This window comes from Poecilia formosa, unplaced genomic scaffold (assembly GCF_000485575.1).
Source record: "Poecilia formosa unplaced genomic scaffold, Poecilia_formosa-5.1.2 Scaffold2, whole genome shotgun sequence".
Lineage (NCBI taxonomy): Eukaryota > Metazoa > Chordata > Actinopteri > Cyprinodontiformes > Poeciliidae > Poecilia > Poecilia formosa.
The window spans coordinates 6,234,803-6,249,902 of NW_006799941.1; the positions used below are offsets into that span (position 1 = coordinate 6,234,803).

Below are 15,100 nucleotides of genomic sequence, written 5' to 3' on the forward strand. Positions count from 1 at the left end.
TATCTATCTATCTATCTATCTATCTATCTATCTATCTATCTATCTATCTATCTATCTATCTATCTATCTATCTATCTATCTATCTATCTATCTATGTGCAGGGATAGTGGATCTTCAGAGAAGCAGCTCTGCTTCATTTTGCTTACATGAAGACACCCTGGGTGCAGGGCTGTGTAGCTGTTTTAGAGCACTCAGCAGAAAAACCATCACAAGCAAGGGGAGGAGGAAGAGAAAGCCGTGACTACACACTATTTCCAACACCCTAATTCATCATAAAACTCTCTCACACACACCGTCAGTCGCCAACAACCCCAGGATTTACAGCCCCCTGTTCTAATTGGTAAATACACCTCGGATCTCCAGTTGTGATTGGCCAGAAATCCTTCACCATGAACCCTGAAGATGAGTTGACCATCTGCTCACTTCCTCTCTCCAGAGCTGCCCGATTGTTGAGCCTGGAGGAGGGCCGACAGAGAACTGCAGTCCAAAGCGAGCCCCCAGCTGCACTCAACGGCGATGAGTTAAAGGTTGGGAACGAAGAGCAGAGGTTGACTTTTGGCAAAAAGGGAAGAAAACAGAGGAATGGTCTTCCGGGAGCAGTTTTCAACAGGAAGAGGGGAGGAAAAACACATCTTTCTTGAGCATCGAAAAGCTTTTAGATCAAGCAACGTGATGAAAAATTTGCTTTCCACATTTCTTTTTAAGTTTTACAGCTGCACAAAATCTAAGTTTTGTCTCGGAATCTAAATCGATCAAAACAGCGTCTCCCAGACTTAACTAAAATGGATTTATCAGGAATATTTTAAACTCTAGCAGGAGGATAAATGCCAGAAGAGCTTCAGATCAGCCAATAATCAAAGCTATCTCTCATCTTATGGTAATAAATCACGGGAAAGATTAAACTAAACTAGATCAAACTTAATAAACTGACTTTATGAGGTTTGTCTGCATGCCTGGCATCTTGTTGCTCACACATTCATGCAAATGGTGCTTAAAGATCTCTGCTGTGTGCTGAGCCACAGTGTGGACAACACCTTTCAGAGCACTGCGTGCACATTAGTGGAAGTCACCAACAACACACCATGCAATTATGTAACAGCAGAAAACGAAGAAGAGTGACAGAGTTACATCTCTTTGAGTGGTGAAGCTCAAAGTTGTCTCATATCAGACGCTGCCTTTCCCAGTCAGGTTTACTTACGTGTATTGCTGTGGGAATGTGAGACCCTCTGCTCCAGGCCACGACGCGCTGAAAATCAGGAGGACTTGGACTGATACTAAGCAGAGGATGCTGCGAGGTTTTTTTCCTATCGCCATTTTCCATTAAAAAAAATAATAATAAAAAATACAATAAAACAAAATTCTCGCCAAACGGCTACGGGTGCGTGGAAGAAGCTCTCCTGACTGACTCCTGGTGGGTGTCGGAAGGGAAGGAGGTGGGGGGGCATACAGACAGCGAGCAAGTGTGAACGTCCGGATCAGTTTCCCGACGACTTCATGTCTTTCTGCGGTCAGGTGAAGGCGGAGGAGGCGGGAATCATCCGTGGAGGCATCGTGGACGGTGGTGGGAGATGCACTGCTGCAGCTGCCAAGACACTGCAGAGTCTCTGCTTCTGCTCCCACTCACACATACATACACACTCTCTCTCCCTCTCTCTCTCTCTCACTCCAACCAACACATAGGCTGGCGCGTTCACGACAGCTCTCTCTCTCTCCTCTCTGTTTCTCCCTCACCCGTGCGCGCTCACGCTCACCAGGCAACAGAGCAGCAGCAGCAGCAGCAGCAGCAGCATCTAGTTTGGCTTTATTTATCTGCGCAGAGCCACGTGGGATTTGTCATTGCTATATTTTTGGATCTATGACCACCAGCGCTTCTTCCACTAAACAATGAAAAGAGATGAATGAGCAAATCAATAGCAACTGTTTGAAAACAAACATGCAAACCAGAACAACCTATAAAACTACATCTAAATTACAGGTCATATTTTTAGGACGTTACATTGTTGTGTTGTGGAAGAAAATAAAGTAATCAAATGTTTGTTTGTTTTTTTATTTAAACATGTTGAATAAAGATTATAGGCTCAGACCAATTTCACAATATTTGTTTATACTCGATGTTTGGCCTTTATGCTAAAAAAAATGGATGCAGAGATTTCTAAGATTCTTTCACCTATAAAACAATCATTACTTCTGAGAAAAAAACAGTGTCCTGTTTTAAACATTAACAGCAAATATTTATATTTGTGGGTGGTTTACATTCATTTTTAAATTAATTATTTAATGTCTTTTTATTCAAGTTTTTTGACTAATGGTATGAGACATACCGAGGTAAGTAGATGTACTACTTACCCAGGAAAATATCATATTTTGAGTCCAGATGATGGACTCACCTGCCTTTTCATTCTCATTATGCATGGATCCTATCCACAGACTCATTCATTTCTTGTTTGGTTTTTGCTTGTTTGTTTTACTTTGGACACAAACTGCCATCTCCATTTGTCGTCTTCGGCTAAAAGGTGGGACAGTGGACAAAGGCAGTCAACAAACGCCAGCCAACTTCTCTCCTCTCCTCTCAAAATGTTTCATCTAGTATTTGTCTTAAAATATTTTAAATTAGTCATTCCAGTCAGTTTTTCTAGATTTGCACTTTTTAATTATTGCTAGGTATCTATTGTTTATATAGTTAGTCACAATAAAAAGAAAGTACACTCATTCATATAAAACGTATTCTGTGTTCAAAAATTATTTCACCTCAAGTGGACAAAATCACACTTGACACATTTCACACTGTCTTCATTTATGAAGAAAGTCAAAGCCAAGTTCATGAAACATTTGTAAAGCCTACACTTTTAAGAGTTCACATGAGGGCATACTACCTTTTTACCGTACATTTACCCTTGCATATTTTTGTTAAACGTCCAGAACTTCTGCTTAAGCGTACATAACATAGAAATGCTACCAAAAAAAACAAAACACATACAGATGATGCAAAATGTAAATAAGAAAAATAAGGCAATCATGATGGTTCATAATCTGTGTAACAGATTTATTTTAGCGTTTAACAATTGTCTCTTTGTTCAACCAGATGATCATTAATTTGCTAAGGCTTGGAGGATGGGGGTATGAGTGCATACACAAGTGCAAGAGAATGTGTTGGCCAGTGCAGTTCGGTACGGTGCCAGCAAAACCGCAGTGCCTGGTAGACTACAATTAATCCCTTGTTTAAGGGGGAATCTTGTTTCCATCACAGAAGGTTTCAGCTGCAATTACCGCCAGAGGACAGTTGTAGCTACACTGCAGAGCAACACGGCAGAATGAGTCGCCACTCAGCTGTAGGATTTAATTTCTTTATGTTCTTTTATTAACTGCAGCATCTGTGAGGGTTAGCAGCTCTCCCCTCAAGCATAAAACTAAACCCTGAGATGCTGCAGATGTCCAAACAAGATCCTTTTTAGGATGCAAGGTAACTTCTTTAACAGATTTGCGAAATGATTTCATTCTCTCTTTTCACATGTTAATAAGGTGAGGTTTTTTTTTTCTGTTGCTCTTGTGCTCTACAGGCATAAGTAGCTGTCTTTTTTTGCAATATGTTTGGGGAGAGATATGTAAGTGATGGGCCTGTAATGCATATCCTCGTATTAAAATGTTTATCAACCTTCATTCAAGCAAAATTATTCAGAGGTGGAAAAAGGACCTCTTACATGAAGAAATAATTGTTTTGAAACAACAACACTGGTGCTAGAAATAAGTGGCATCACTTACAAGTCCCAGAAAATAACCATACCCGAAGCTGTTTTCCTCCAAAGTATACAGGGAACCTTGTTCGAGTGCATGGTATTATCAGCTCTTTGAAACACCAGGAAATGTTAAATAAAAATCTATACTCTGTCATGAAACACACAGAAGAGAAATGCTCCATTAGACACAAAACCAACCATCTTCCAATGCCTGTCATGGGCCTAAAACCTGTGAGGTAGTGCATGTTCAATATTGTGGAGAATTGGAGAAAAGGACTGAGCTGTGCAAAAATGCCTGGGTGGATCTAGTACCACCTTCAAGCCACAGCTCCACCTTGAGCATTTCCAAGTATCCAAGCTTCTCCCTCCCAGCTCCTTCAGACTAGCCAGTAGCAATCAGCAAACACCTGATGGTACTGCGCATCTGCTGAGCTCATTATGTGAGCTTCTTCTCAGTGCAACGTAGGTAAAAATGTCAAAGGGTTTGTAGAGGGGCGATGTTGTGATGACATAGACATATATGCCCAATTTCAAGGCGTTAAATTACAGTTTTTTAAGTCATATTCCATATATGCAGCCTTTTTATAACACCTGAAGGAAACATAGTTATTTGGTTGTGCTATAAAGTAGCACTACATGGCTGAAAAAAACACAAAACACACAAGGTTACTTTAAAAAATTAATGCTGGATTTTCTCTTCACTTCTGAATAAATTAAACAACAAATGTTTCTAATGTTTCCAGCATTAGAATATGTTGATGCAGAAACGACGACGCCCCATTTCAAAAACGTTTATGCATCTCAAATAGCTAGGACTGTCAAGTGTGCACATTTCTGCTTTCCCATATTTGCCAAAGTTTTCCCGTATTAACAGCAAAGGTAACATGTCCTCTGCAAACTGCTAAGCAGCAGCAATGCGATGCGCAGCACGGCGCTCTCATGCTCGACAGCCGGCAGGATGACTGCACCTGCCCCCTCTGGGAGGAAGGATGTGGCTTCTGCTTTTATTCGTCTCCCCGACGGCCCCATGTGTTAAGGCTGCTGTCATGTCCTGGGGAGAGAGAAGACTAATTACTGGCTGCTCAGTCTTCCTGTCGGTGGCCCCCCTTTGAGAGACATGCTCAGTTAATTGGAGAACAAATCCAAAAAGGGCTGCGCTGAAGACGAGACTGACCTTAACCCAGTGTAAACAACACAATATGTCAAATATGCTGTTTATTTCTCACGTCTTTCTGTTGCTATTCTTCCAGTTCAAAAAAGTATTCCCTCTTTATAAACTATTTTGAGCACACAAATCAAAACTGTGGGAGCAGTTTGTCAGTTTCCATAAAAACAATCGTGGTTCCACATCTTAACAATGTAACACTAATAACCCTGATACATAGCTGATATTTGACTTGGATGATGTTAAACTTTACAACCAGAAAAAAAAAAAGCTCTACACCTGTATTGTCAGATGTGAGCTGCAGCAGTAAAGCTCGGGAGCTCAGTGTTCCCACAGCGCGAAACTCTCCTTCTCAGTATGCTGTTCACATCCGCCAGGATTCTCATTGTGTCTGGATGAAATCTGACCCATTTTGCAGGGAAACATCTGCTATAGGGAAACATTATGCAACATATTCAGAGACAAACATCACAACTTCACTGAAGGATAGTAAAAACCTTCAGCAAAGGGCTTATGAAACCTTTTTACTGCATGTGTTCAGGACCCATTCAAAGGAAATTTTAGTAGGGAAGCATGAAAATGTAAAATAATGGACCTATAAATGACTTCATAAGCATTATCATCATTATAAATGTAGGAGTTTATTGCCTTTTAACTTTGTGACATGCTGTAGAAGCACCTTACAGTTAGTGCTGCAAGTCTGGGTACGTCTCTACCAGCTTCATGCATCCAAAAGCTGAAAATGTTCCCCATTCTTCTTTGTATAATAACTAAAGCTCAGAAACAGCACCTGTGCACATCAATGTTCAAGCAATACCACAGATTATGAACTGGATTAAGGTCTGACCTTTGACTGGGCCATTCTGACACACAGAAATGCAGTGAGCAGTCCCATTTTAGCTCTGGTCATGCACTAGGTTTAAGTTCAACGCCACAACATGATGCTGCCAACATCATGTCTTGCAAAATGGTAATAATCTATATAGATAGATATACAGATTAAAGGGTCCCATGCCTGTTCTGTTAGTTTAGGTGGACAGCCACGTCTTGGTTACCTTCTGAAGCCAGTTCATTGTACTGAATTTTACTTATGGATTTCAGAGTAGACAGAGTTGAGTAAAGCCTGCACTTTTATATATGTTTTATCCTTTTCCTTCCATGTCACAGTAATGTAATACTTTGTGTAGTTCTATCACAGACAATCCCAATATATATATATAGAAGTTTTTACTCTAACGTGACAATTAATTAATTGTGTAAGGCAGTGATTTTAACCACCCTGCACTAATGACATGTCACCACAACAAGTGAAGCTGCAGTGCCAGGCCCCTGGGTCTTTAGGATTGCAGTAACAAAGGAACTTGAGTGTAAAACTCATCTTCTCATCTCATGAATATCTTCTTACCCCCTGGAGTATTTTCAGCTAAATGAGTGGAAACATCTGCCAAAGGACAATGTGAACATGTTTCTGCCTCCATCTAGTTGCTAACAAATTAAACAGACAACACAATAACAAGAACGCAATGGCTGAGAAACTTATCATTTCAGTCAATTTATTTTACCAAATGTAAGTGAATTAATTCTTTGTGCTCACTTCACCCTGTGAATCTGATGCTACAGTTTGAAATGAGGTTCCCCTGACTGTATTTTATTGTACTGAACGTCTTCAGAAAGTGCCCACACACAGTGAAAGCCCAGATTAAACTCTCTTTTCTGTGTTGTCAACTAAATTAACTGTCTCTAGTGTTCATAGCTGTAATTTATCAAGACAGTGTTGGCTGAACTCTTTTTTTTTTCTTTCTTTCTCCCAACTGGATTCTAATTTTGAGGTGTTCAAACTAAAGGCAGCACTGATGGCTTTAATCATTTATTGATGTAGTTGCAAATCTGTTTCGTCCCAGAGGCAGATTAGCACCTCAGGTGGAGGTTAATTGCTTGCAATAAACAGACATTGTAATTAAACCTCTCATTTATGCGGCCTCTGATTAGACACACTGCCAATACTGAATTTGAGGTACAAATGTGAAAGTATGCTCCTAACAAAATCCGCATCACACACAACAATATACAATTGTATAACATAAGTTGCCAAGGATTACTTCAAAACTTTCACGAAAGACAAATAATGCCAGCATAGCAGAAACCTCAGTTTTAAATCTCGACATTCCTAAGCAGCAGTGCCAGCCACAGACAAATTACTTCAACTTGTTTTCTTCGTCCCGTTAAGATGTTTCAGGGTAAATTTGGGCAATAAGTGGTTTCAGCTGAAAATCATGTAATATGATCTCAAAAGCAACTATGAGACTCATCCTAATTCAGCAAGAGCTTCAGAGATCCAGAGCTTTGGTTTGCCCTCGTCAAATTTGACATTTGTGGAAAACGAGCAAGAAAGATTTGGGCAAAAGACAAAACAAACAAATGTCTTCATTGTTCTATTGTTTATTAAACAATATTGTATTTGCTGAACAATCATTTACAATTAAATGTGTGATCTTCATCACATAATGGTTATACAAGAGAAAACAATCTTTAGCACAATAGGTGATGTTTTTTTCTTTAGGATGATATGGATCTGATGCAATTTGATGTAATTCAAAACTACCTGAGAATAATCCAAAATTAACAAGTATCAAAGTTTAAGTGCTCAGTTTGGCTTAATCATACACATGTTATTCTTTGGTAATCTCAGCAAATTCCTCAAGTTAGATATTCACACAGCCAGCGAAAAGTGTTTCGGTGAGGATTAAAGATCGACTAAGCCTCGTCAGGTGAGGCAGGAACGGTGGTCAGAGCCGGGATGAGCCTCTCGTACACGCCGATGCCGTTCAGGAAGACTCGCTCATTCAGGTGTTCGTTATGATCGTGCAGCAAAATGGGGGTCCTGTTCATTGGAGAAAAGCCAATCGCAGGGATCCCCACCTGGAGAGGATAAAAAAAAAAAAAAACAGGTCAGAGGCAGGGACTGATTCAATTGTGTAATTTTAAATGCTAACAAAAAGGCTGGAGTTTTTTTTTTTTAATACTCACTGCTCTGATGAAACGGCTGTCGGTGGCAGCTGGGAATATCTCCTTTTCCAGAGTCATATTCCTGCAGAGGAGACGATGGTATGATACATAACAAATGCAAAGCATTTCCAGGCACAGTGACGAATAAATAAAACGGTTCCTCGCCAAACACAAGACATTTATGAGCAACTGCAGCAGAGTTGAGAAAACTGATGAAGCAAAAATGTTAGAAAAACTAAAATACAAATGAAAATATCTAAATGTTATGCTTCAGTACTGGATGCAGGTAAGAGTCGCACATTTACTGTACACCAGCAGAACTGATTTACAGGAAGCTTAGAGAAGATGCAATAAATGGAGGCAAATGTCCCAATAACTCAACATTTTTTAAATAACTTTGAGGAGAGTTAAATTCAATTTTTATAAGAATGCATTTATTGGTCATTTTCTCTCATTCAAACAGGGTCCCATGAGTACGTCCATGTCTATTTACATGTAAACATCTGACCTGCAAAGTACTCACAATGACTTGCAGGCGGTGCTGAAAGCGCTCCACCAGGGGTCGTCCTCAGCTGTGGACGTGACGTTCTGGTTCATGTGTTTCTGCAGAGAAACCATTTAGTTTCATCCAACAAAACCAAACAAACCAGCAAGGAATGAATCACTGAGAGAAGCAGCCAGTAGTAGATCACATAGCTCAGTAGATTGTTTGTCTAACCTGGAGGAAATTCACTGACCTGAGCAAACTCATACGTGACATCATCTCCTGCATCTTTACACCACTGCTTGATCTGCTTTTCAAACTCCTGACGGGGAGTTTGAACGTTTAATGTTTAGAGTTTACATTAAACACGAGGGTTATACGTCCCTGTGGAGTTACATGTCAATAATGCAGCATTACGCACCTGGAGGTTTACTGTGGGGGGGATTCTTAAGTCGAAGCTGACATCCATTTCAGCTGGGATGACGTTGTAGGCCACGCCTCCTTTGACCATGGTCATATTCACAGTGGTGACGTCTCCCAGTGTGAAACACTCACTGGTGTTTAACCTGGCAGACACAACAAAGGCAGTCAGAAACGTAAAGTGACGCAGACGCATCAAAGCAGCTTTTTTTTTTTTTTTTTACTCAACAGCTTGAGGTTGCTTAAACCTCAGACATTCGATCTGAACATTTCCAGAAGATCAAAAAAACCTGCTTGAGACCTTCAGGAAGAAAACTGTTTTAGCTTCTGAGTCTGGTAAAAGAGTAGACCGCAAGATGCCGGATGAAGTCTCCAATAACCCAAACAAACTGCCACAGTTGCAATCAAAGTATTCAGCTGGCCTCACACGCCATTATTCACAAATTATGACGCCAGCTTGTGCACCTCTGAAAACCCTGTGGAGAGTTTACTCAGTTGGCTTTTGAAAATTGTTATTGAAATTTCAAAGCTCAATATCACTGAAAAAAGATATAATTTTTTTTTTTTTTTACATTTCTTAACATAATTAATAATACTAGTACATTACACCTTCTTTCTCTTTTACCCAAAAAATACAAACAAAACATTCAGACTTTCACCTAAAAGACAATTTAAAGCGGGGAAATGTAAACTATCTCACCGGTGTTTCTCCTTCTCTCTGAAGTCCAGGAAAGAGTTGATGACTTGTCGCTGCAACAAAGAAATAAAAAAACTGATCCGTTTTGAAACAATTCGTTTTTGTAATGAGAAAATGTCTGATTCAATGATTTTATTGATTGTAAGCTTGGCAGAAGATTTACTTTTATCCAACTGATTTACGCTAAGGATTGTGATTTGTACTATTAAAAAGTTATTGGTTCTGATAAAAAAAAATAAAATAAAATAAAAATTCAGCGCACAAAACATTTTAAGCAAAAGAATGACCATGTTTTTTTAAAACATGTTGGAGAAAAATGAAAGGATCTCACAAGTTTTTCTGCAGCTGTGTTTTCCACAAACCTAGAGCCATGACCAGGACTCCCCGGGCAGCGGACAGTAATCCCTGAAAAGGAGACAGTGGTCAGGTTTTCTTTGCATTCTTGGGCAGAAAGACTGTAAGCCGTGCAGGAGCCTTACATCCTTATTTGTGTTGCATACTCACACCAGGGGTTCCTTTCTCCATAAAACACAGTGAAAGCCTCACCAGGATTGGCCAGACCTCCAGGACACAAACCAGAAACATAAGATCAGCATGAAGAGAGCAAATCAAAGAACGTAGATTACAGAGTACAGACTAGCAGCAGCAACACTGGTGGTACGTAAAGAGACATAAAATGTGCTAATTTAAAACGGCTTAAAAGAAAATTCAGGCATTCAGGTGAGATTTAACTGAACACATACCGTCTCTGAAAAGGGTTTTAAATAAGTTCATTATGAATTTATGGCAAATATTTCTACAAAACTCACAAGATCCACCAGATAGACTGACAGATCTCTTTACATTATGGGATGGAGAATAAAGAGAGGAAATCCAAAAAATAAGAAAACCCATGCTATATTTTCAAACCCCTGTCATCTCATGCTTACAATTTCTTCAAATTCCTGCTTTACAATTTAGATTATCAAGCAGTCTTCTTGATCTCTTACATGACTAGATAGCAACGTAACTCTGCATTAATTCCTCCTAAAACTGTAATCCTGTCTATTACATAACAGTTGTTAAGTGTGCTTCATTTACAGTCCAGATGTTTCTCGTAACTACTTTTCTGTGTGCTAAATTTAATTTAATCCAAAGACATGTCTTGTTTTTAGAATAATAAATAATGCCATGAGAAATGCATAAAAAATAACAAAGGTACCTTCATCCAGAGCAAAGCCGATGTTTAACTTTTGAAACTCTGGATGAGTCACAAATGTTTCCATTCCCTTATGGCCTCCAACTTCTTCATCTGAAAGGAAAATGTCATAGTCAGAGTTGTGAAAGTTTTAAACGCAAATATATACTGCTCAAAAAAATAAAGGGAACATTTCACTTTAATTTTGTGTGTGGCTCCAAATCCAGGCCTCCAGTGTGATTTTGTTGTCAGCACATTCAACTTTGTACAGAACAAAGTATTCAATGAGAATATTTCATTCATTCAGATCTAGGATGTGTTATTTGAGTGTTCCCTTTATTTTTTTGAGGTGTGTGTGTGTGTGTGTGTGTAAGATTATCTAGTTTTAAACAACTGCATCGAGTTTTTCAGATGGTTTCGACTCTGGCCACATTTGTAGTTTTCCCTGGTAAATTTGTTCAATAGATTTTATATTGCTGAACATTACAGAAAAAACACTCAACCTTTAATTTGAGTAAATTTACCCAGAGGAGGAAAAAATGTATCTTGTTTTTAACAAAGTTACCATTGGCAGACTAATTACTCTGCTGTTATTACGATAACTCCTTTTCTACTAATAGAACTTACACAGTCTTCTTCTACAGCATTATTTACTTTTCTCAGCCAACATGCTTTCTAGTTTTCATTTTGGTGCAAATTTAGCCAAATGCTTTGGCTCATGACACAGCTGAATTTCTCAGTCACATACAGAGGGAGTGCTCTATTTTATTTATTTGTTTTTTTGTAAAATGCCCTGGTATTTCAAAGTGTTCATAAAGCCTTGAGCTCTTTAGAAGTAAAACAAGCCCACAGCAGCACACATCCTCTACTATACATAGATAACAATAGACAAAAGGTGATTTGCCATATATTCATCCTTTGTTTCATGTCAAGTCCATCTGCAGATTTCCAGATAAAGCTCCAGCACAAATTAGCATCATCTGGAAGTTGTGATGGTAGGAGAGCAAAAAGCTTTTTTCTGACATTACTCCTAAACCTCTAGATTCTCCTAATTGTTGCTCTTTAGACTTGGAGGCCTCACAGTGGCATTTTTAGCCTCTTTTGTCTTCCTGCGTGCCATCATGATTTCCAGTGAAAGACGCTTTATGACATGCTTCTAAAGTCCTGAATAGCTGATGTACGAAGTGTGGACCCAGTCAAATAACTTACCAGGAACAAACATTAAATGCACAGTGCGTGTTGGTTTCCATCCCTGCGCCTTCAGCCTTCTGACCGCCTGAATGTACCTACACAGACAACAAATACCCAACTCAGCACGCATTACGACAAAGAAACCATCTGAATAGACAAGAGAGCAGGTTCAGTGATTAAACAAGTTGTTCTCACCGCACACAAACACACGTTAAGATCACAACAACACTAGAGTGAAAATTCTGCTTAACAAGAGAAGCTATTAAGGCAGTTTTCATTTTTATACCTACTGTATAGTCACACATTTCATGTCCTGAGATCCACGGGCAAAAATGTTACCCTCAGCATCTTTCATAGCACTGAAAGCATCGCATTTCCAGTGCTCCTGGAGAAGAGATTGATACCAAGTCTATTCTTTACTCATCTGTTTCAGGCAACAACAGAACAGTAACTCTCAAAACCGAGGTCAAGCTCGTACCTGGTAAACAGGTACAACATCTGTGTGGGAGTTCAGTAAGACGGACTTTAGGGTGGGTTTCGTCCCTGTCCATGTCATGATAGACACAACTCTGCCTGGACAGACCTGAGAGCAGACGGACGGGTGAATTACGAAACATCTGTCGCAAGCTCACAGATTGCTTGCATCTGATCATCACCTCAATCTTTTTCATGGGAAGCTCCAGCTCCTCGGCTATTCTGTCCAAGAACCTGAGAGCAGAATCTACAAATGGAGAAAAAAGGGAAAAAAACAGACAGTTGGTTTTAACATTAACAGATATGTTCAAATTCTCTGGCATTAATCTTTTTGTTGTTGGTTATTTGCTGCTGTGGAATATATTAATTTAAAAACTAATACAGAAACCAGTTAAGTTGTAACACTTCTGCATGTTTCAGAGGCTTCTACATCTTAAAAAGAGGAAATGAGAGTGTCCAGAAGAAATACGCTGAAACAAAGTTTCTCAAGCTGATTTTCCTGTTTAAAAAAATAAATAAAGAGCAAAATTGGTCAAATTGAGTGTGTTGACATTGTGTTTTTGAGACAGGGAAGTTAGTTTTTCTTTGAGCGTTTTTTGTGTTGCTGCGATTTTTGTTCACAAAACTGAGACAGCAAAAGGGAAACAGCATGGAAATAATGCATGGAGTAAAGCCTGAACCCCAGACAGCAGATTGAAAACAAACATCCTCCGTATCTGAGGCCACCGCTTTACTCCAGCCCCAAAAACCAACTATTTTTCTAAACTTTATACATTTATTTATTTTATGCACATTTTTATGTTCTTGCTTGCCTGCATGAATAACTTTTTTGGCTAAGAAATAGCACCAAAGAAAGAGCGCCTCCTAGAGTTGCAGTAAAAGATACAAACAGACAAATGTTTTGTTTCACTTTGTCATTGACTTTTTTATTATTACCTTAAAAAAACTTTTACATTCAAGCTTAAATTACTGCTTATCCATTTTAATGTACAAAAAACCCTGTTCAATTTAATATTTTTTTTTACTTAAAAATCAAATGACAGCAATTGTCTAGGTCATTTTTGCCAAATCTAAATATAACATTTTTGTATTTTCTTTACAAAATGTGTTTAATTTTATTTCAAAAGTTTGATTTTAAAAGTGCATGAAGCATTATATAAAATTACACAATCTCAATTTATGCAAGAACCCATATGTGCCTAACTTTGAACAGATTTTTACAAACTAAACTAATGGCATGCCATTTGTTGATGCTGTCAGGTACTGAAAAAGTGTCTCACATTTTATGCATTTAAGAGTAAGAAAAACATGCTTACTTTTGCAGATCACTGGTTGGTGCCAATAAAGGTGAAATTGGCCACTTTTGTCCACTGGTTACTAAAAATACTTTTTTTATTGCTAATACACAGAAAATATCAGCAAAGTGCAGGGACATCATTGCAACTTCTTTCAGCCATGTTGACATTGTCACAGTATCATAATGCATAAGTGAGGGAAGGTATAAAAATTGAGGAATTGAATTCATATGCGCTTACAATCTTTGTTTAAATCAACACCGGTGTCCAGCACATGCCTATTCCTAGCTACTACTGCTAGTTCTCTTTTGTTTGAGCCCATTTCAGGGACATACGTTTTTGCTTCAGGTGAAAATTTCTGCTTTCTGCCAAACTGTGGGGATATAATGTGTAACTCATGTAGATAAGAACTGGACTTTGATAAAGGAGCAGGTAATACAACAACCGATACAGCCAAAACAGAATAAGCTTTAAAGATATTTTCAACTCAGTTGCATTGTGCAACATGTAGCACATAAATATTTGTATTGATCAAATATTAGCAACATAAAAAAGTAGTGAAAATAAACAAAACTTGTTTGACAGGTATTTAAACATATGATTTTACTTCGCTCGTGACAAAAGAAGTCTCACCATAGTCGGGGTCAGGGTGGACGGTTTTAAGACGGAGGTATTCCCTGAACAGAGACACAGAGGGGTCCTCTCCTTCAGGGGAGCCCTGACCCCCTCCAATGACTGGACCGTCCTTGTCAGGTAGCATGGTGCGATTTGCTTACTCCCTTAAAAACACGAAAGGTGTTTACGATAAACTGTGCCAGTATATAAGACAGAAGTGTCCAGTTATATCTCATATTTAGACACTGAACTCGGTTACATCTGGAGGCTGTCGGAGCAGATGCCATACCTGTCTTCCGCGCTCAGTTCTCCTGGTAATGTCACGGCTAGCCTTGTGAAAGGTAACCTTCTGCAGCAGTGGCAGCTTCCTCCGAGCTGCTCATTAACTAGCTTAAGCCAAACTGTCGGCGCAAGAGGTCAAACAGAATGCATGAGTATATTTATTTTACTTTTAAGGATTAGTTAAGATTACTCACTGACTGTACTCACCAGAGGCAGTGAACCCACAAACAGTAAACAGCCTGTGAGGGGATTTCACCTCTTCCTAAACAACACTTCGTTCTCTTAAAATGCCAAAAAAAACTAAAGTTTTGGAGTTTAAACTCATTTATATTGACATTAATACTCATAAATATTTTAAAGTAATTCTTCAAACACGGTATTTTCAAAAAAAAGAAACATAAAACACCCCTAATTTGGGCGATACCATTTCTCAACTGTGACGCAATCAAAAACACTTCGGCCGGTGTGGCAAGCCCATTTATCATTTAATAGTTACAACGCATCCATATTCAACACTTGCATACATCTCTGAATATCAGAGAGGTGATGTATATAATTCA

The 15,100-nt window shown here is 38.9% G+C and overlaps 2 protein-coding genes across 5 annotated transcripts in view; both read right to left on the reverse strand.

The window, feature by feature from the left end:
* Nucleotides 1-1,651, reverse strand: part of LOC103137938 (voltage-dependent calcium channel subunit alpha-2/delta-2-like) — a 38,014-nt gene extending 36,363 nt beyond the window's left edge. For 2 of the 4 annotated variants that reach the window (XM_016671650.1, XM_007551956.2), the window contains exon 1: nucleotides 1,199-1,651. In XM_016671650.1, coding sequence (XP_016527136.1) covers nucleotides 1,199-1,314 — 116 coding nt within the window. In that variant the 5' untranslated portion in view covers nucleotides 1,315-1,651. The remainder of the gene's footprint in view (nucleotides 1-1,198) is intronic. The other 2 variants (XM_007551981.2, XM_007551972.2) reach the window with 1 other exon arrangement.
* Nucleotides 1,652-7,322: 5,671 nt separating this feature from the next.
* LOC103137960 (aminoacylase-1A) lies at nucleotides 7,323-14,903 on the reverse strand. The gene is made up of 16 exons (XM_007551994.2): nucleotides 14,748-14,903; nucleotides 14,548-14,659; nucleotides 14,277-14,422; nucleotides 12,531-12,595; nucleotides 12,353-12,457; nucleotides 12,165-12,259; nucleotides 11,893-11,969; nucleotides 10,708-10,797; nucleotides 10,011-10,067; nucleotides 9,838-9,911; nucleotides 9,510-9,559; nucleotides 8,811-8,955; nucleotides 8,643-8,711; nucleotides 8,429-8,508; nucleotides 7,927-7,987; nucleotides 7,323-7,818 (listed from the first exon to the last, which is right to left on the reverse strand). Exons 3-16 carry the CDS (start codon nucleotides 14,401-14,403, stop codon nucleotides 7,654-7,656), a joined length of 1,260 nt encoding a protein of 419 aa, XP_007552056.1. The 5' UTR covers nucleotides 14,404-14,422; nucleotides 14,548-14,659; nucleotides 14,748-14,903; the 3' UTR covers nucleotides 7,323-7,653.
* Nucleotides 14,904-15,100: the final 197 nt, after the last annotated feature.